The following is a 21,746-nucleotide window of genomic DNA, read 5'->3' on the forward strand; positions in this document are numbered from 1 at the left end:
TGTAATAGAAGTCAATTGCAAGCAGTTTGAAGTTTGTTTTCTCTCCTCCTCTGGGCAGCCTGCCAAATCTGATAAGAAGATACATTTGTATCTCTTCGGGTTCTTTTTATCAATAGACTGAACTCCGTGGAGAAGTTTTCAGTTTAACCCTTTAAAGACTAAATCTTTTTTGACATTTGTTGCTTACAAGTAAAAATCCTGTATTTTCTGCTAGAAAATCACTTAGAACCCCCAAACATTATATATATATTTTTTTAGCAGAGACCCTAGGGAATAAAATAGCGGTTGTTGCAATATTTTATGTCACACGGTATTTGCGCAGCGGTCTTTCAAACGCAATTTTTTTTTTAAAAATACACTAATTAAAAAAAAAAAAAATAAAACAGTAAAGTTAGCCCATTTTTTTTTTTTCGTCCAAAAGTTTTGATTACCTGTTTTTGTGTATTTAATATTTAAGATATAGTTTTTTTTTTAATCTAAATTCTACATACAAGTGAACTGATTGGAGGTTTGTTTTGTTCAATAAATGTTTAAATGTAAAAAATTTTCTGTATCACTTATTACTTAAGGCTGCTTTCACACTGGAGCGGGCATGCGTTGACGGTAAAACGCTGTTAGTTTTAGCGGCGCTTTACCGTCATTTTAGCGGCGCTATTCGGCTGTTAGCGGGGCGCTTATAACCCAGCTAGCGGCCGAGGAAGGGGTTAAATGCGCCCCTGAAGTGCTGCTGCCAAAACGTTATGCAGGTGCTTCGGCAGCGGTGCGCATTCATTTTAATGGGCAGGAGTGGTGGAGCAGCGGTATACACCGCTCCAAAGATGCCGCTTGCAGGACTTTTTTTTTACATCCTGCCAGCGCATCACCTCAGTGTGAAAGCACTCGGGATATCACACAGACTGGAGGGGAGCCGTTTTACTGGCACTTTACAGGTGCTATTTTTAGCCTAAAAATATGCCCCAGTGTGAAAGGGGTCTAACTGTTAGATTTTATGAGATGAAGGGGGAAAAAGAAAAAAAAAAAAAAAAATCGGCCTAATATATCGGCCCAAAAAAATCGGCATCATATATCGGCCATCGGCCACCGCGATTTCTAAATATCGGCATCGGCATCGGCCAGAGAAAAACCCATATCGGTCGACCTCTAATTTATTGTTCTGAAAACATACGTGTTCTAACAAAATTCAACTGGTGTATGGCCTGCTTCAGTTCCACAGCAGCATCACAGATACCGTATTTATCGGCGTATAACACGCACTTTTTTCCCCTTAAAATCAGGGGAAAATCATGGGTGCGTGTTATAGGCCGATCCCCGCTAATTGTGAGCTATCGACGGTGATCGCCGCCGACATTCACATAGCGAGTAGTTTTAAATATGGCGCCGCGGAGTTCGGAGGGACTCGGCGGAACTGAACGAGCGCCGCCGAAATCACAGAGCCGAGATACACATAGTCGAGTGTATTCAGCTCTTTCCGGCGCCACTCACAGTCACGGCCAGTCCCGCCATTGGACCTGTGTTATGTCCATCATAGGGCGGGACTGGGCGGGACTGTGAGCGGTGCCGGAAAGAGCCGAATACACTCGACTATGTGTATCTCGGCGGCGTTTGTTCAGTTCCGCTGGCGCCGAGTCCCTCTGAACTCCGCGGCGCCATATTTAAAACACAAACTACAGTCAGCGGCGATCTGTACTGTGTATGTCGGCGGCGATCAAGCATGGACACTGGGGGCAAGGCTGCACTGACCACTGGGGCAAAGCTGCACTGACAAGACTGCACTGGGGCAAAGCTGCACTAACAAGACTGCACTGGGGCAAAGCTGCACTAACAAGGCTGCACTGGGGCAAAGCTGCACTGACAAGACTGCACTGGGGCAAAGCTGCACTAACAAGGCTGCACTGGGACAAAGCTGCACTGACAAGGCTGCACTGACACTGAAAAGGCTGCAATGACACTAAGGCCCCTTTCACACTGGGGCGGTAGGGGGCGTCGGCGGTAAAACAGCGCTATTTTTAGCGCTGTTTTACCGCGGTATTCGGCCGCTAGCGGTGCGGTTTTAACCCCCCGCTGGCGGCCGAAAAAGGGTTAAAACCACTCGTATAGCGCGGCTATAGCCGCGGTATTGCCGCGGTATAGCCACGCTGTCCCATTGATTTCAATGGGCAGGAGCGGTTTAGGAGCGGTGAATACATCGCTCCTTCACCGATTCAAAGATGCGGCTGACAGGAGATTTTTTCTTCTCCTGCCAGCGCACCGCTTCAGTGTGAAAGCCCTTGGGCTTTCACACTGAACAAACAGCGGAGGCTGTTTTAGGGTGGTTTGCAGGCGGTATTTTTAGCGCAATAACGCCTGCAAACCGCCCCAGTGTGAAAGGGGCATAACAAGGCTGCAGATGAACACTGATAAGGCTGCATTGATGGGCATTTAAATGTAAGTTTTTTTTCCTTAAACTTCCCTCCTAAAAGTTTTTTTCCTTAAAATTCTCTCCTAAACTTGGGGTGCGTGTTATACGCCGACGCGTGTTATACGACGATAAATACGGTAATTATTTATACAGCTAGCAGAAGCTGATTGTTCAGTCTGAATTCCACTGTCACCGTGACCAAGTTCTGTAGCCAGCAGTGCAGAAAAATACTGCAGCCAACTGAAAGGCCAAGTGTTCTGATATAAAAAGAACTTTCTTCCACTGTTATTTGAGAACCCCTAGCCTTTGAATTGGCTGCAGCATTTTTTTATACCAGAACTGCCCCCCAGGACGGGGAATCTCAGATAGTGAATAATCTGCTAAGTCTAAAAACAATAGTTTTGGAACTATCCCAGCAGCACTGTTTAGATTTAATCTACTTTATACCTGTGGACAGTTTTCACATTTTATTCATTAACTTCCCATTCTGTGTTGTTGATGTTTTTCTTGCTTTATAATGTTAGTATACAGATTATGAGTGGGGTTTTAAAGACATGCACATGAAGAGTTTTGGGTAATGTATTATTGTACCCTGCTGTGATCTTTGTTGCTGCATTGTGGGGAGACCCAAGTTAGTAAACTGTGACCATGAAAGAATATCACTAAACATATCAATGGTTTAACTGAAGCAGACTTTCACACTCCCTATTCATTTTCTCTCATTCCCCTTTAACCTCCCTTCTCTCACACAATCTGAAATTTAACATTTTTTTTTTTTTAAATACCTTTTTCAGGAAATGTATTCCCTTATGCCGTGTACACACGAGCGGACTTTTCGACTGGGCTGGTCTGATGGACCGAGTCTGGCGGACAATCCGATCGTGTGTGGGCTTCATAGGACCTTCAGCGGACTTTTCCAGTCGAAAATCTGATGGACGTTAGATTTGAAACATGCTTCAAATCTTTCCGACGGACTCGAGTCCGGTCAAAAAATCCGCTCGTCTGTATACTAGTCCGACGGACGAAAACCCACGCTAGGGCAGCTATTGGCTACTGGCTATCAACTTCCTTATTTTAGTCCGGTCGTACGTCATCATGTACGAATTTGTCGGACTTTGGTGTGATCGTGTGTAGGCAAGTCCGTTCATTTAAAAGTCGTACTTTTGTGTACACGGCCTTACTTCCTAGCTTCTCGCCTAGGCAAATATGATGTATTCATTACCTGCAGCCTCCTAAGATGCCCACGTCATCTGTGGAGGCCAAGGGGTAATCTCCTGCGCAAGCACCACGTCATCAGGGGGCCAGCTGTCTCTTTCGAGTTTTTACCAGCTGCGGCATGTCGTTATGGGGGCCACCTGCAAGAACATGGAAGGCGTAGGCAGCCCTATGATGACATTAGAAGAAGATGGCAGTGCAGGATCAGTTGTGGTGGTGCACCAAATCCCTACAGAATGCCAATGGATTGCTGGGTGTGAGTATGTTTTTTGTGCAAAACCCAGCTATAGATGTAAGGCGGTAAACTGCAAGTGGCACAGAGTGGAAGAATGCATTGCATTCTGGCAAGAGGAAGCTGCTGACAGTGCCTATCCAATCCAAGATCGTTGTACAAACATGCATATTTGACTCCAATGCCCAATAGAGAATGCAATACTTGTGTATTGGCTTAAAGTGATTGTAAAGGTATTATTATTTTTTTCAATAAAATAAAAAAAGTTGTTATAATTACCTGCTCTGTGCACTGGCATTGCACAGAGCAGTCCCTTGCCTTCTCTTCTGCAGTCCCCCACTGACGTTGTCTGCTTCTCCTTCCTATGGATGCCCCCTTAGCCAGCAAAGTGTTGAGGGAGCAACTCTTGATTGGGTCTGTGTGCATCCATAGACACACACAGTGTTGGTAAGCCTCGCCCCCTCTCAATCTTAACAGAAGCTTGACTGGCAGCAGCGGGACCCTATGGCGGTAGGACTACATTGGGTGGCTATTGCAGCCCAGCCCCACAACAATACTAGGCAAAATGCCATGTCTTCTACCCAGCCACGACACAGTAGTGTGTGCTGAAAAACAGTACAGCAGGCCGTACTTTTGCCCAGTGCAGCGCAGAGTGAGCCAATCACTGTGCAGTGGCTGACTGAACTTAATGTGATATTTCAATAAAGCTTGTTAAAGTGAACAATGTGATGCGCTGAGATCGTCATAATGCAGCAGCTGGCGTGAATAGACCCTCATGCCCCGTACACACAATCAGAATTTCGGCCAGCAAAAGACCGATGAGAGCTTTTAGTCAGAAAATGCGACCGTGTGTATGCTTCATCAAACTTTTGCTGGCCGAATTCCAGCCAGCAAAAGATTGGGAGCATGTTCTCAATTTTTCTGTTGGAAAAGTTCCTATCCGAAAATGCGATCGTCTGTGGCAATTCTGACGCGCAAAATTCCTACGCATGCTCGGAAACAATTCGATGCATGCTCGGAAGCATTGAACTTCATTTTCTCGGCTCGTCGTAGTGTTGTACGTCACCTCGTTCTTGACGGTCGAAAGTTCAGCGAACTTTTGTGTGACCGTGTATATGCATGGCAAGCTTGAGCGGAATCCCGTGGGAAAAGCCATCATATCTTTTTCCGACGAGAAGTCCGATCGCGTGTATGTGGCATTAGTCTATGCATAGCAGCCTACACTTTTGACTGCTGACACCGACAGATCACACTAACAAGAACAACAGATAATAAAGTGCCAAAGGAGTAGATCAATCAGAAAACCAGATGAGGTAAAACGTAATTTATATAAAGTCATTATCTTATTTTATGGGATTGGCCCCTGAAATGTACTGGCCATTGAATTGTAGTAAAATATGTTTTTGGTACAACTGATCATCCAACTGATCTATTCCACTGACATTTACAAACTGCCATTGACCTTTCCTAAAATTTGTTTTCACGTAATCTGATCATTTAACTCAGTTGTCTCCAAATGTTCTAAACAAAGGGCCAGTTAACTGTCCTTCATGCTTTGGGGGGGGCTAGACTGTGGCCACTGGGGGTAGAAAATGTCCTAGCATCAGCAGGAGTAATCTGTGCCCCATCATTGGTTTTAGTGGAAGGAATAGTGTACCATTGTGGTGTCAGTGGGAGAAATAATGCCCCATCATTGGTGTCAGTGGGAGGAATGGTGCCCCAACATTGACGTCAGTGAAAGGCATACTGCCCCATCACTGGTGTCAGAGGAAATAATAGTGCCCCATTATTGGTGTCAATGGGATGGATGTTGCCCCATCATTGGCAGAAATAATGTCCCACTGTTGGTGTCAGTGGGAGGAATGGTTCCCCTGAGGGCCGGATAAAGGCAAACAAAGGGCCACAATTTGGAGGCCACTGATTTAACTGATACCAATCTATTCCTTTGGTGTTCTGTTATATGTGGTGCTGAAGGCACATTATTTACTTTTTGTATGCCATAATTAGTGTGGACTGCAAGTCGAGTTGGGGTCCATGCTTGATATATGTAAAGTTTGTTTTAGACTTGCTTAATAGACAGTTCTTTGGGCCATATGTATTTCCCCAGGCCTCCACCCACAGCCTAAAGAGCTGTCTATTAAAGCACACTTGTGTTACAAGTCTGAAACATCATTACTTTGCATAGATCAAGTACAGCTCCCAACTCGGCTTGCAGTCCACACTTATATGACATAGGAAATGTGAGTAATGTACCTGATTTGCTTTTATGGAAACACTCGCCCTCGCTTCTGGTATTGCATCCTGCAGTCCCAAATCCTGTTCAAAGTAAATGAATTACAATTGCATTCTTTCTTTCTCAGTGAAATGTAATGTTAAAGTTTCCTAGCTGTGTAGCCTGAGATGTCTTCAGCTGGCCATACACTGTAATGCCGCGTACACATGATCAGAAATTCCGTCAGAAAAAACTTGGATGGTTTTTCTGACAGAATTCCGCTGAAGCTTGGCTTGCATACACACGGTCACAAAAAAGTTCTCTGAACTTTCGACCGTCAAGAACGAGGTGATGTACAACACTTTGATGAGCCGAGAAAATGCAGTTCAATGCTTCCGAGTGTGCGTCGAATTGTTTCCGAGCATGCGTGATTTTTTGCGCATCCAAATTGCATACAGACTAACGCATTTTCGGATAGGACCGAAAAAAAGAGAACATGCTCTCAATCTTTTGCTGGCTGGAAAGCTGCCAGCAAAAGTCTAATGGAGCATACACACGGTCGGAATTTCTGACCAAAAGCTCACATCCGACTTTTGCTGGCCGAATTTCTGATCGTGTGTACGGGGCATTACATTTTTTTTTTCGTTCAGCCAGTGGGTTGAATGACAAAAAAACAAAAACTATTGGATTCCTCTGTTCACACAATTAGGGTGGATGGAGGAATCTTCCTTGCCAGGACATTCATGGTACTGGGACCCATCGCTGTCAGAACACACTGATCAGAAGCCGCAGCTGATGATCGAGAAATGTTTTCCAAAACATACCTTCGACAGAAGTCAATCAAATGATTGACTTCTGCCGAGCAGGGACTGCCACACACTGATTGAAACTTGGCCAGTCTCTGCTGAACCAGCTGAATTTTGATCAGTGTATGGCCAACTTTACTTGTGTTGTCTCCAGAGCACAAAATGCAGATGTTGAATGTTGTGCTGTTTGTACTGTATACCCATCTGCTCAAACCTTCCTTCCCTACGTTATCTTACTGAAAGGAGAAAGTACATTCACTGGAACAAGGAGCAAGTTACATTACAAGTTATGTCACAACTCATCATCTCTCATTCAATTAATAACTGTTGGCACCTCATCTAAAGTAGCGTTATATAAACTGTTATTACTTCTCAGGTAGAAAACAAACAGTAAAATTTGTTGGTTTATGACTAATAATTACTAGCATTGGATATGGATAGAACTTATGCCGCACAGATTCATCTTAATGGAATGCAAATTAACACGGGATCATTAAGTTTCTGGACTTTGAGACACAGACCCAAGTCCTTCCTCTGTTTATAAGTTGAAGATTTCTAGTAGTAGACTAATGTATTCATATTTTAAAATGAGAGCGCAAAAGAATGACACTTCACTTTAAACACTGTTAACAGATTTAGGCTTCATGCATCAGCAAGCCCAGACTGCGATCTACCAGTCACCTGGCCGCGATATACTGGTAGATCATGATCTACAGGTTGCTGATCCCTGCTTTAAAGCAATCATATCACTATACTTAACCAGTTGCCGCCCACCAACCATCAAATGATGGAGGGACAGTGCAGCTCTCATTATGGGTGGACGTCACATGACGGCGCACACGGGGGTGCGCGCAGTGCGGCGATCGTGGCCACGTCATGTTGCTAGGACACGGCGTGACCCCGATCTCTGTGAAGAGCCGCTGAAGCGGCTCTGTAACCACGTGAACGGCTGTGCCCAATCACAGCCGGTCACATGTAAACACAGAAGTGCCGGTAATTGGCTCTCCTCGCCTCACACTGACAGAGTGTGTGGCGAGGAGAGCTGATCAGCAGCATGATTACAATGAGATGCCACCAGTTCCAGCGATCAGTGCCCACCAGTGTCACCAATCAGTGCCCATTAGTGATGCCAGTGAGTGCTGGCTTTCAGTGCCCATCAGTGCCACCTATCAGTGCTGCCCATCAATGCCTATCAGTGCTGCTCATCAATGCTTATCAGTGCCACCCATCAATGCCCATCAGTGCTGCCTATCCGTGCCGCTTATCAGTGCCCATAAGTGCTGCCTTATCAGTGTCCATCAGTGCAGCTTATTAGTGCCCATGAGTGCAGCCTCATCAGCGAGCATCAATGAAGGAGAAAAATTACTTATTTAAAAACTTTACCGACAGAAACCAAGAAAACTTTTTTTAATTTTTCAAAATTTTCGGACTTTTTTTTCCTTAGTAAAACATAAAAAACTCAGCAGTGATTAAATACCACCAAAAGAAAGCTCTATTGGCGCAATTGTCATTCAAAGTGTGATAGCGCTGAAAGCTGAAAAATGGCCTGGGCAGGAAGGGGGTGAAAGTGCCCTATACTGAGGTGGTTAAAAATGCCCCAAATTCTAAGGTTTTTTGAATGCTCTGAAAAAAAACCTGAATCTGCATGATCAGCATACTGGATTCTGGAAAGGCCTGCTAAAGATTTTGCCACTACTGCTAAGAACAGTAACAATGTACGAAGTGTAGTAAAGGAATCAATGGCAATCAATCAGCTTTTTTTTGACACATAAGTAAGACTATACAATTTTGCATACTGACGCTTCACTGCACTAGCTCAATAAATAACGTTTTTTAAGAATCTTCCAATATTTTTTATATCAGTTTTTTTATTGAATAAATGTTAACCCATAATTTGATGCTACCTATTAGTGCTGCACTACATAATGTATTTATTTGGGCACCTCTGAATTATTTTTTCATATCAGAATTTTATTGAATAAAAGAGTAACCCATAATTTGATGCTATCTACTTATTAGTATGGCATGTTTAAAAAGGTGTTATAGTTGAGATCCCTTATAAGCAATACAGCAGCAATATGACACTATAGTTAAATTCCTTTTAAATTATACCACAGCTTTTTTCTATTTAAATGATATAATTAAAGTAAATGTCAAATAAACTCCATGGTAATAAATAGGACTCAAGTGGAACGTGCAGGTAATCCCAAAATAACTAAATGTGATATGCATTTGCTGAACAGCCCTACCTACTGTAGTCATAAACATCAACAGAAACTAGCAGATTGTGCAACATGCATGTGCAAACAGCTAGAAAACTAAAAAGCACTTCTCATTAATTGGAAATGCGGGGCTTGTGACAAATTATCAAGATTTACAAACAATGACCAAGGTCTCCAATGAAACCCAGACACTATTGAGACTTACGTCAAAGGTGTATTGTTTCCTGCTTGGCTCAAGCCTGATCTCACATAATGCACAAGTTTGGTAGTTCAAACAGGTTAATCCTAAATCAATAATGATGACATGCAGGAAATCTGTCTCACAGAAGTGAAAAATGTCTGAAGAAACAAAGGTGTATTTTATTTGAATTGTAACCATAAGCAAGTGTGAGGGAATAGAGATGTGGAATACAGGTATACAGGCCTACACATCTGCATACCCAAAACACTGTTTACTGAAAAGACAATGGGGTAGATTTACTAAAACTAGTGCACTTAGCTGTGCATGGTAGCCAATCAGCTTCTAAGTTTAGTCTGTGCAATTAAGCTTTAACTTTAAAACAGGGAAGCTGATTAGTTTCTATGCATATATGTACCAGATTGAACACTCCAGTTTTAGTAAATAACCCCCACAGGGTCTATTTTTCTATTCCAGAATGACCACCTGTGTAGAACACTGCAATATAAGATATACATGATATATGTTTGTAAAACATTATAATCTATGTCCTCTGGACCATCTATGTAGAACACTGTGATATAAACTGTGCTGACCACATTTGTAGAACATTGTAATAGAAGCCCAATAGACCCTCTTTGTAGAACATTGTGGTATAAGGCTTACAGACCATCGTTGTGGAACACTGCGATAAAAGCCCTACAGACCCCTTTGTAGACCACTGTGATATAAGCCCTACAGACCATCTTTGTAGACCACTGTGATATAATCCCTACAGACCACCTTTGTAGACCACTGTGCTTTATAGATATTGCTTATGCCCTACAAACTGCCTTTGTAGACCACTGTGATATAAGCCCTACAGACCACTGTGCCATAAATCCTACAGACCGCCTTTGTAGACCACTGTGATATACAGTAAGCCCTACAGACCACCTTTGAAGACCACTGTGCTTTAAGCCCTACAGACCACCTTTGTAGACCACTGTGCTATAAGCCCTATAGACCACTGTAATATAAGCCCTACAAACTGCCTTTGTAGACCACTGTGGTATAATACCCACAAACCACCTTTGTAGACCACTGTAATATATGCCCTACAGACCATCTTTGTAGACCACTGTGATATACGCCCTACAGACCATCTTTGTAGACCACTGTGATATACGCCCTACAGACCATCTTTGTAGACCATTGTGATATACAGTACCCCCTACAGACCACCTTGTAGACCATTGTGATATATACCCTACAGACCACCTTTGTAGACCATTGTGATATACTTCCTACAGACCACCTATGTAGACCATTGTGATATGCCCCCTGCAGAACACCTTTGTAGACCATTGTGCTATAAGCCCTACAGACCACCTTTGTAGAACACTGTGATATTAGCCCTACAGGCCACCTTTGTAGAACATTTTGATATAAGCCATAAATACCACCTTTGTAGAACAAAGAACACAAAGGAAGATGCTTCCTGCTCCCTAGTAGTGCACCCAGTGTGGCAGGGAGCTCATCTGAGAAGTAAATCTGAATGGGTGAGCATATGAGCAGAATGCCCTGAACACCAAAGTTTTTTTTTCAGAAAACATGGCAACATGGCAAATGAGATTTGTCCAGCCAGTACATGACTTGCAGCACAAGCGGTCCCTAGTTCAAATTTACCATGGAAAATATCTGCATATACGTTATCTCTCTAATTGTACCGCAAATGGGATTGTATATACTGTATAACCAAGACATGTCTTTTAGGAGCTGCAAGGACCCCAACTATTAATTAATAACCAACTTTTTGTCCTGTGCTTTGTAATATAAGTACAATAGCGTTGCTGCACTCTGTATGCTATTGTCACACAAACTGCAGCGCCATACATTTTAATGGTATGCTCACTAAGTAAAGCCCTGGACTTTTTAAGCCCCAGGGGCAATGAGGCTCCAAAGACCAGAAGAGGCATCAAGGGAAGCAATAGTACGAAATGCCCACCAGAATGCATTATATATTGCATATAGCATTGGCTATTGTTCCACAGTAATGATGCCCATCCGTTAAATACTCAATGCCATCCCCCTCTGGACTGTGTCTAGTCAGTTCTGCCCAAAGCACAGCAGCATATATAGAGACTTTATGAGGTGGTAACCATGTATAGAGTAGACATCTAAGGGTAGGATAATGCTATTTGTAAGTGTGGCTCAATGTGTAGATGTATTTAATCAACGACATATAGATAGTTTGTTACACTGGGGCAAAGTCTGGTGACAATGGATAATTGTTCACTGCCAAGTGCAGTCCAAAATGCCATTATATAAAATTGGAATATATTAATAATATACGTGTATAAAACCTCCAGCCAACAAAGTGAACACATTTTGGACAAAGTCAAAGGTGGAAAACGCACATGCTGCTGAGGACACATTGATTGAAAAATAAGCCTCAGTTCCTCCATCTGCATTTTTGTACCTTTGTTTTCATGTGTTCTTATGCTTCATGAATTTGTTTTAGTTAATGACAAGCAGTTTCTCTTGTCTGTCTAGCGGAACTCTGTTGTTATGGCAAAAAAAAAAAAAAAGTTAGAAATGCAACGACAACCGATGTACTTGCATTTTGGGTACAATTTTATTAATGTTTACGGTGCCAAAATCGCATAAAGTTGCAACAAAAAGGGACATGCGGCATTTTTAAAAAATGGAAAAGTGAAAATCGCATGTGAACAGACCCCATAGGAAAAGATGGGGTTCCTCTTGTTGTGTGATGTCATAATAGAACATATGGAAAACTGCAGGGATGGAACAGGGGCTAAAAGTGTGATAAAAGTGTAGCAATGCCATGGTGCCTGGGGGTGATTATTATTATATTATGTATATAGCACTAAGAGTTTAGAAATGTGATATATCGGGAGAATGTAAACACACAATATAGAACACACCGGGGTTTCCTGTTCTCCACATTTGCTTGTTCTACTTTATGATCACACAGTATACAATCTAAGCAATAACATGCAGTAATAAATAAGCAGCTCCTTGAAGACAGCATGGAGGAAAGTGTCCGATCCATAGCTTCTTACCTGAGTGTTGGCTCAGCTCTGGAGATCAGGTGAGCGGAGGAGAAGGAGAATCGTGGCTCAGTGGACAGGGGGACTCCTCAGAAGTAATACAGAGACATGGACAGGCTGGAGCTGTACGTCCTCCGGGGATGCTCCCTGTCCGGCAGGGAGTTGTGTGGAGCGCTGGCAGCCTGGCACACAGGAGAGCACAGCTCACAGTCCGGCTACACTCAGCCTTCTTCCTGGACAATCCCCAGTGGATGGAGACTGGGAGCTAGGGGAACCCTGCTGGGCGACAGGGAAAGTGCACTCCTACTACATCTGCTGCCTCGTCCTCCAGCGCTCCTCCTCCTGGATGTACAGGGTTCAGGACACAGCTACACCGCTGCCTGACTCCCAACTCTGCTATTTACTAACCCCACAACACCTGGCTGCAGACCCTTGTGTAGTACTGGAATATGAGACATATACATTTATGTACAAATCACACTCAACTCTGACAGTGCTCCTAACTGTCCATGGTTTGGAATACAGTCCATATCTATCAATCAATCTATCTATTTGTTAATCTATTATCTATCTGCAGTATGAGGAGTGATAACTGAGATTAATGAGACAGGAGGGCTACAAGTGGATGTCCATCCCAGAATCCTTCTTCTGGGAATATGTGATAAGCACAAACAACTCTTTGTATTCTACTCAGCCTTTTATGCCAGGAAAACAATACTGTGCCAATGGAAACTGGCAGACCCACCGACAGTCCCCCAATGGAGGTCAATGATCGATAAGGTACTACCCCTATATAAATTAACGTATATGAGCCGCAAATTTCCCCAAAAATTCGATAAGATCTGGGAAAGATGGGTGAAGAAGAGACCAAGTCCTAATTAGAGCTAATACTGAGGGAGGCTGAGACTTTGGAGAGGTGCCGGTCTAACTGAACTACCATATCATTGACATCTGCTTCTCCCCCTTCCTCTCTTTGGTCCTTCCTCTGTCCCCCCCCTGGGGGTCCCCCCCGCACCCCATAGTCTGTTTATATACTTTCCCTTTATCCTATTTCTGGAGCCCCCCCCCCCCCCCCCCACATTGGATTATTATCCTTCAATTTACCTACATGACCTTCTTCTTTAAATACTTAAAGATAAGTGCCTTAAACTGTTAAACCAAATGCTTTATCTGCTCAACGAACCAATGTAAGCATTCGCCATTATGCCATCTGATGGAATGCGTACCACTGTATTTTTCTACTATGCTATGTTTGATAAATAATAACTTTTTTGTTTAAAAAAAAAATCTATTTACAGTATATATGAATCTACTATCTATCAATCAATCAATTGATCTATCTATCTATTTGTTAATCTATTATCTATCTACAGTATCTATTAATCTACTATCTATCTATCACCTATCTACACGTATCTATCTATTACCCATCTACACGTATCTATCTGTCTATTACCTATCTATCTATCTATCTATCTATCTATCTATCTATCTATCTATCTATCTATCTATCTATCTATCTATCTATCTATCTATCTATCTATCTATCTATCTAATCTATCTATCTAATCTATCTATCTATCTATCTATCTATTACCCATCTACACGTATCTTATCTATCTATCTATCTATCTATCTATCTATCTATCTATCTATCTATCTATCTATCTATCTATCTATCTATTACCCATCTACACGTATCTTATCTATCTATCTATCTATCTATCTATCTATCTATCTATCTATCTATCTATCTATCTATCTATCTATCTATCTATCTATCTATCTATATATCTACTATAAATGTATCTATTAACTCTCTGCTCTGATTTAAAAAAAAAAAAATATATTCAAGCATCTATTCCTAATTCATGTTAATGTATTCTTAACTCATGTTAACCTGTAAGGGGTGGCTTACCAGCACTGTGTGTGTCCATGGATGCACACAACCCGGCCCAGGACCCAACACTCACACACATAGTAAGTGTTACAACTGTTTTAGTTGGAAAAGAAAAGTGGCTTTCAGTATCACTTTAACGCCTTCATGCCACCACCTACTGTCCCTTTAAGTCGATATAAATGCTGGGAGGCGGAGGTGGGCATTCCGATCATGTCAACGCTGTCATTTGCAAAGGGTTCCCCCAAAATGCATAGCAGACTCTTGATCTAAACATGCAGTCTGGCAGGCTGGAAGAGGGGGCAGAGGTGAGCAGGCATCTCCCCACTCCTGAACCATACCAGGTCACATACCTTCAACATAAGGGGTGTCCTGCCAGTGGGGGGGGGATGGCAAAGCACGTAGTTCCCATGTTAATGTAGGTCAATTTGTTTTATATCATGTTTTTTGCATTAAATATATTTGTCCCCAGGCCACTAGTGCCCTGCGCTTGCATTGTCCATGGTGGTGACACAGGGGATAGAAGGTGAACAGCTGAAGACAGAGAGGTTAGCTTGTAAACTTAAAGGGGCACTACCTGCACCTGGATGCCTGAAGGCTAAACTACCCAAACACCCACAATGATTATTAGCCATCCCCCCACCTCATGCTGAAGACTTCTCTAAGGGGTTAGCAGGTTTCTTGCATCCAGCCTTGTAGGGGTGCTGGAGAACCAGGCTTAGTGGGTCAAGCTATGCCCACTCCAGGAGTAGGAGAAAGATGGGACTCAGTCAGCCTCTCCTTAGGCTTCTTATGCGGAGGCAGGAGAATGCTCTGACCTCGAGTGATATCTTTGATGATGATGTCAACAGTAAGTCTGAAGAGACAGTGTCCCTCAAAGACCAAGCAGGCCAGGCGCTCCTTGGATAAAGCAACTGCCATTCAGCACCTTAACCAGAGCACTCTTTGCATCTGTATTGACAACAGCCCTTCAACGGACAGCTACATACATCCAGGCATAGATAGTGCCCCTTTAAAATGTTACCAAACTCAGGACCCTGCAATCACTATATCTGGTCTCCTGCAGTACACAGAGCATGGAAATGAAATTATTTTAGTAACTATTAACTGCTAAATACCTTTTCTCATCACCAGTATATTGCAGTCTTGTGACTTCTATCAGTGTCTGGTTAAAGCGTGTAAGAGGAGTGTTCATTCTACTTTGAAGGTCCTGTGAGGCTGCAGGACCCCTGACCCTCTGTCCGGACAGTGCTAATTGACCCTGTGCTAATCATATGCACCCTCCTAAGAAAAAATAAAACTCTAGCAGTGCACACCTAACTGAGCATGTTCAGAGTGCCCCCAAGGCATTAGGAGATAGATTTGGGACTGAGGAAAAAGGGGAGGATCAGAGAAGATAGGATCAAACAGCCTTTTTACAATGCAAAGGATTGCATTGAACCCTTAGGTTCCACAGTGAGTATGCTTTACTGAAAATACAGACTGATTTTACTGTTGTGGGTTTAGTAACACCTTAAGTTTACAAGTGTCAGGGCTAGGCTCAGCCCTACCTTCTCTTAGCTGGCCGCTCATCTGTCGGCTAATTGCCAGCTCCTATCTCTCCAAAGTTACTCAGCTGTTGCTGATATCCTGCTCGTCAATCCTGACAACTTAAGCCGTCCAGTCCAGAGGAGCTCTGCCATCGCCTTAGTCAACATCACAGAGACACTCTCCTGCATTCCTGTTAAAAAGACTTGCTTGGCTGACACCCCTTCTGGCTCCAGATCCTGCTTGCTGTTTTACTATGCTCATCTCCGGCTCCCTGACGTTTGGCTTGTCTGACTATCTGTTCTGGTTCCTGAACTCTGGCTATGTTTTGACTAAGTTTGTTCTAGTTACTTTTATTATTAAACAAGTGTGATGTAAGGGTCGGTTCACACTGAGGCAGCACGACTTACAGCGCGACTGCCTCAGGCGACCCAGGACACGACTCAGCAGCGACTTGCAAAATGACTTCTGTATAGAAGTCAATGCAAGTCGCCACCAAAGTCGTACAGGAACCTTTTTCTAAGTCGGAGCGACTTGCGTCTCTCCGATTAGAATGGTTCCATTGCAGAGAACAGGACGCTACTTGTCAGGCGACTAGGTCAAGTCGTCCCAGTGTGAACTGAGGCTCACTGTACTTCTGTCTCGGTCTGATTTCATGGTTTCTGACAACAAGCTAACCTCTCTGCCTTCAGCTGCTCACCTTCTATCTCCTGTGTGGGTTCTCCCAAAGCGCATCGGTGCCATGCGTCCCGTGCTGAACATGTGACATCATCCCTTGGCGTCCTCGTGACGGCGTGTGGTTATTCCAAGCAGCGTTCACTGCATGGGGGGAGTTTTTTTAGTGCTCTCACCTGGGCGGCACCTCCTCGACCTCCCCTGTGTGAATGCTTCTGTGACACAGGGAGGCACCTGTGATTACGCCGATGGCATATATACCACTCCCTTTTGAACATCACATCCTAGCTTCTTTGCCTTCACACTGCTCTGGGATGTCTTGCACCTATTTTGGAACATGGATTCACTATGATAACCAGGTACCTTGACTGGGTTGTGTTACTTACCTTTTGGCATCACTATTCATTAGTTTCTAATGGGCCATACCTATTTTGGTTTTCCCTACCTCTCACACTTACTTTACTCACCTATGTGGTATTCTCTTCAAGTTCCAACTGATTTATGAGCACTTACTCCCCAATATTCATTTTATAATTATGCTCAAGTGCATTGTGGGTCTTCTTGGTTATTTTTCTGGGATCTACTCAACAGTCACTTGATATAGGTCACTTAGGCATTGACTTACATTATTTTTTATTGACTATGTTTATACATAACATTTTTGCAGACCCATTTTTGGGATTGACGACGATGTTATCATTGACCACACAATGGTCATCCATACTCTCTGTGATGTCCTCTTTTATGTCCTCCACGGGCAGTTCTCCCTCAGTTCCTGGTGCAGGCATCCCCACCGGGCCCTTTATCCACAATACTACGTGTTAACCTTCAAGCTACTGTGTGAGTAAACTAGGGAAGGGTATTTAGTTGGGTGAACTTTTGTTCCTCTTCCCCCCTTCCCCTTTTTATCATCTAATTTTTACACTATTTTTAATCACCATAATTTTTCTCCATATAGTGACGCTTATCGCACCTGCTCCTGATGAAGTGGAAATTACTCCATGAAACACGTCAAGCTTTTTAGGATGTAAATAAGACAACCATGCATTCACATACATATTCAAGAATGTCTATATATGAATTCCTTGCCAACCATGAAATTATTATGCTGTATTAATTTATCCACACCATCAGCTCTTAACCTCATATCTACATGTTCCAATGTGTTATTATTTTATTGTAATAATTATCAATGTTCTATTATATGTACAATGATTGTAATCATGGAGTTTTTATTACATTGTATTTATCAGGATGTCTAATAAAATTAGCTCCTAATACTATTACTTATATTCCCAACTTCTTCCTTTTGTCTCCTGTGTCACCACCCCACGATGGACCATGCAAGCGCAGTGCACTAGTGGCATGGGGACAAATGCATTTAATGCATGTGCTGGAAATGCAGAGGGGCATTGATAAACGCTCCCAACAGCTATGCTGGGAAGGTGAGGGATTATCTTGGGATGGCTACACATTTTCTGTCCAATCCTCATGTAGGCAGCAGTATAACCGGACAATAGATTACTTCATGTGTTCCTCGATGAATGAAAAAATATAACTAAGGCTGGTCATACATGACTCGATTCCTCCGTACACATAATCAATGTGGATGGGGGAATCCCTCTGGATGTGCTATTCTGACAGAGGGGAGATTTCCCTGCCATCAAAATACACTAATCATCACTGCTGGCTATAGCTACCAACGCTGATCAAGAGAAAATTTTACAGCAGGCCAATTGTATACAAGTCAATTGATAGATCAACTTATGTACAAACAGTCTTTCTATACATGGATTAAAATTGGCCAGTCCCTGCTGAACTAGCCTAATTTTGATCCATGTAGGGTCGACTTAAACTGATTGAAAAGGAAAAAATGTAACAAACATGTTATACTTACCTTCTCTGCACAGTGGTTTTGCACAGAGCAGCCCCGATCCTCCTCTTTTCGGGTACCTCACTGGCACTCTGGGTCCCTCCCGCTTGCCGAGTGCCCCCCATAGCAAGCTGCTTGCTATGGGGGCACTCGTGCGTGCTCGCTCCCAAGCGTCTGTATGACATAGACAGTGCGGCTCAGCCCCACCTCACTGGCTGTGATTGACAACAGCAGGAGCCAATGGCTCCCGCTGCTGCATCTCAGCCAATCAGGAAGAAGAGATCCGGGAGAGCCTTGGATCGAGATTAAGCTTAGGTAAGTATTAGGGGGCTAAGGGGGGTGCTGCACACTGAAGGTTTTTTACCTTCATGCACAGCCTTTACAACCATTTTAATTTCTGAAAAAAGCTCTGCTAAATAAGTCTTTTTTTACCCTACGGGTGAGCAGTCTGAATTTCACAGTCTTTAATCTTTGGTGGCTTAAGCATCCAACACACTTCTGGCCTGATTCCCTGCAGCGCACAGTAGTACGTGTAATTTAATAAAATAGGGAGAGACAGTAGCAACCACAGCATGCTGTGTGAGAGCCAGAAAATATACCCAGAAGAGCCTGAAAATTGTGATTAAAAAAAGCCATGACACAGATTTTATTAAAAACAGTTTATTGAATAAAAAAATATATGATCCATACAAAACTTCACCATTTGCAGTACAATCTAGCACAAAGCTCAAAGGAATAAGATATAAACTGTAGAGGGGTCAAACTGATCTTACTCATGAAAAAGAGCACTTTAAAGCAGAACTATAGCGGATTTATTTGTTTTGAATAAAGTGGGGAAAAGGTTGAAATCACTTTCAGCTTTTCATTGCCTGTTTCCAATTTCCCTGTTGGGGAGATATCCCCCTACTTCCCATCCCCATAACAAAAGTCAGAAATAGGTTTTAAATGTAAACTTTCTCTATTCTAGCAATGAAAGTCATTTTACTGTTCTCTGTGCCCCTGTGTTGGAGTGCTGCTCCTCGCTTCCTGTCCCAGTTAAATTAATGGGAAGTGCTCCTCAGCTGTTCTTTATCTTACCTTTATCTTTGAAATTCCCATAGCCTGTTACCACTCCTTCAAAACCACTCCCTATGCTTTACAGAATGTTTTAACTACAGCATATACTAGAATTAGTTATCTAGGTCTGATTCCACAGTTTGTATTTATTTTCGGACAATAAATATTAAGTAAAATACATTGTTGGTAAAACAGTTGTTTTAAAATACATAAAAAAATGTACAAAGATAATTTATTTGGCATAGCTAAATACGATGTCAGTTAAGATTGTATAGAAAATAATGTGAAAAACTCTAAAACAAAATAAAACACACAACATCTAACTAACACACATTAAAGATATATGCCATAATGGCCAAAATAAACTTGACTAACAAGATAAAATTCCATGAGGACAATTAACATTACAAACCCATGAAGAAACAGCCCATAGAAGGTTTCATAGTAGCAGAATTCACCTAAAGTGTATGCAGCGCCCAAGCAGACTTGTATTGTGTGTATTATAAGAATGTGTAGAATTAAATAATTTCACTGCAGTCCTATGTGTAAGAATGATGTGCCCTAATGTCAGATCATAGATCTATACACACACACACACACATAGGCACACAAGAGAAATGTATCTGGTATATGTATGAAAATCACAACATCGTATTAAGCTTTCAGGTGGGGGTACCTATAGAGGGGAGAAAAGTGAATAAACAAGGACAGTGATTACAGAAATTAAAGTCCAGGTCTATATCAATGGGCTCCAGCTTGAGGCTGATATTTCACAGAGCAATCATGTATACTGAGCACAGTGCAGTATTCAACAAGCGTCATGGATGTAAGCCGCATGCCCCCTCTTGATTCCAGTGTGCACAAAGAGTGGTTGGATGTTTGCACACATGGGAAAGTATTAGTTATGATGCAAACACGTGAAAACATAGTGATAGAATGATAACAGTGTATTTATCATTTAACTGGTGTTTCCATGTTCTTTCCCACGATGACCATGAGTCATTGCTTAATAATCTCTAAACAGAAGATTCCTGCAAGAAATAATGTAATTAATTAAACAATACAAATACCTCCAGGGAAAAATATGCTGGAAAAACTAAAACAGGACACTTGGGGGGAACCATTTGGAAACACAATTAAAATTCACAGCCTACATTTTATGTATATTTAATTTTGGCATCTACCAGAACAGATTTGAAGCAAATGTAATGAAAGACTATTTTATTTAGAAGAATATCATAAAATGAACACTCTCTCTCAACCAATCAAATATACAGTATAGTACACGTATAAACGGGTGCACCATGGGTTTCCTAATGAGAAACTGTAGTGAATGAATGTCAGCAGAGAATTCCTGGAGATTTCTCACCCACAATTCCCTGCACAATAAGGGCTTGTTCACAGGTGTGTTGATTAGGAATAATGAAGCAATTCTCATTAATGCTCCTATAGCATTTATGACATGTATTTGTTGTGTTTTTGAAGCATTGAAAAAACTTGAAGAATGCTTGATCAATGCCCATGAAAGTGTTACTTTAGGCTCGGTTCACATATATGCGAATCAGATGCATTTTGAACCACATCTGATTCGCATAACATGTGAACCAGACCAACAGGGAGTGGGCCTCTTAAGTGAGTATTTTAGCTGAATACCTTGCCCTAAGGTACCAACCTTAACCACCAATGAAGCCTGATCCAGTCAAAACTTGCAGGTGTCAGGGCCCTCTGAATGGTTCAGACTGCAAGAACCTTAAAAACTGATCCTCTTCAGGGGAGACTGTCTGAGGTTTCCAGAACGGGAATGCCAGGCCCTAGAATGGACATTTTTTGGACAATGTTTTGAGTAGCAACAGAAACCTCTGGAGGACACTGGGAAGACAGGTCTTTATTAGGGAAAGTAACAGCAGAAAATGATGCCTGCCGACCTTTAAGAAAAAGGAGTCACTGAGAAGAGGAGAGAAGCTGGATGGTACAGAGTACCACAAGAGGTTCAATAGAATCTGAGGAAAATTAACTCTGCTAAGAGGAGGAGTGTAAGTCAATGCACGGTACCACTAACAAAGACAATTTTTAACTAGGGTAGGAACAAAGGCTCCCAGGGTGCCAAGAACCCTGACACACCTGGACAGATACACTGCTAAATATACCTATACTAGAAAAATGAGGGGCAGCTGAATGAGATGCCAGACACAAGGCCTTAGCCATTCAAGACCATGACAAGAACACTAAATTTCAGGAAACAAACAACTCCAGGACCTATCCGGATGCCCGAAAAGCCCCCACTTGTAGAAGTGGGAGTGCACCTTCTTACAGAAGGCTTACCAGAGGAGTCGGCTGACCTATCCTTGAGCCCTACAGATTTAATGATTGGTTCTCCACCACTCAACAGACCTCCTGGGTTG

General features: G+C 42.5%; 2 protein-coding genes across 3 annotated transcripts in view; both read right to left on the reverse strand.

Moving 5' to 3' along the window:
* Nucleotides 1–12,593, reverse strand: part of CRACDL (CRACD like) — a 93,828-nt gene extending 81,235 nt beyond the window's left edge. Inside the window, exon 1 of the mRNA XM_073614674.1 lies at nucleotides 12,329–12,593. The gene's annotated coding sequence lies outside the window, so the exon portion shown is untranslated. The remainder of the gene's footprint in view (nucleotides 1–12,328) is intronic.
* A 6,397-nt stretch (nucleotides 12,594–18,990) lies between these two features.
* Nucleotides 18,991–21,746, reverse strand: part of TSGA10 (testis specific 10) — a 209,541-nt gene continuing 206,785 nt past the window's right edge. For both annotated transcript variants that reach the window (XM_073614675.1, XM_073614676.1), the window contains exon 20: nucleotides 18,991–20,375. In XM_073614675.1, the coding sequence (XP_073470776.1) occupies nucleotides 20,351–20,375 (25 nt within the window). In that variant the 3' untranslated portion in view covers nucleotides 18,991–20,350. The remainder of the gene's footprint in view (nucleotides 20,376–21,746) is intronic.

Source organism: Aquarana catesbeiana, linkage group LG02 (assembly GCF_042186555.1).
Source record: "Aquarana catesbeiana isolate 2022-GZ linkage group LG02, ASM4218655v1, whole genome shotgun sequence".
Taxonomy (NCBI): Eukaryota; Metazoa; Chordata; class Amphibia; order Anura; family Ranidae; genus Aquarana; species Aquarana catesbeiana.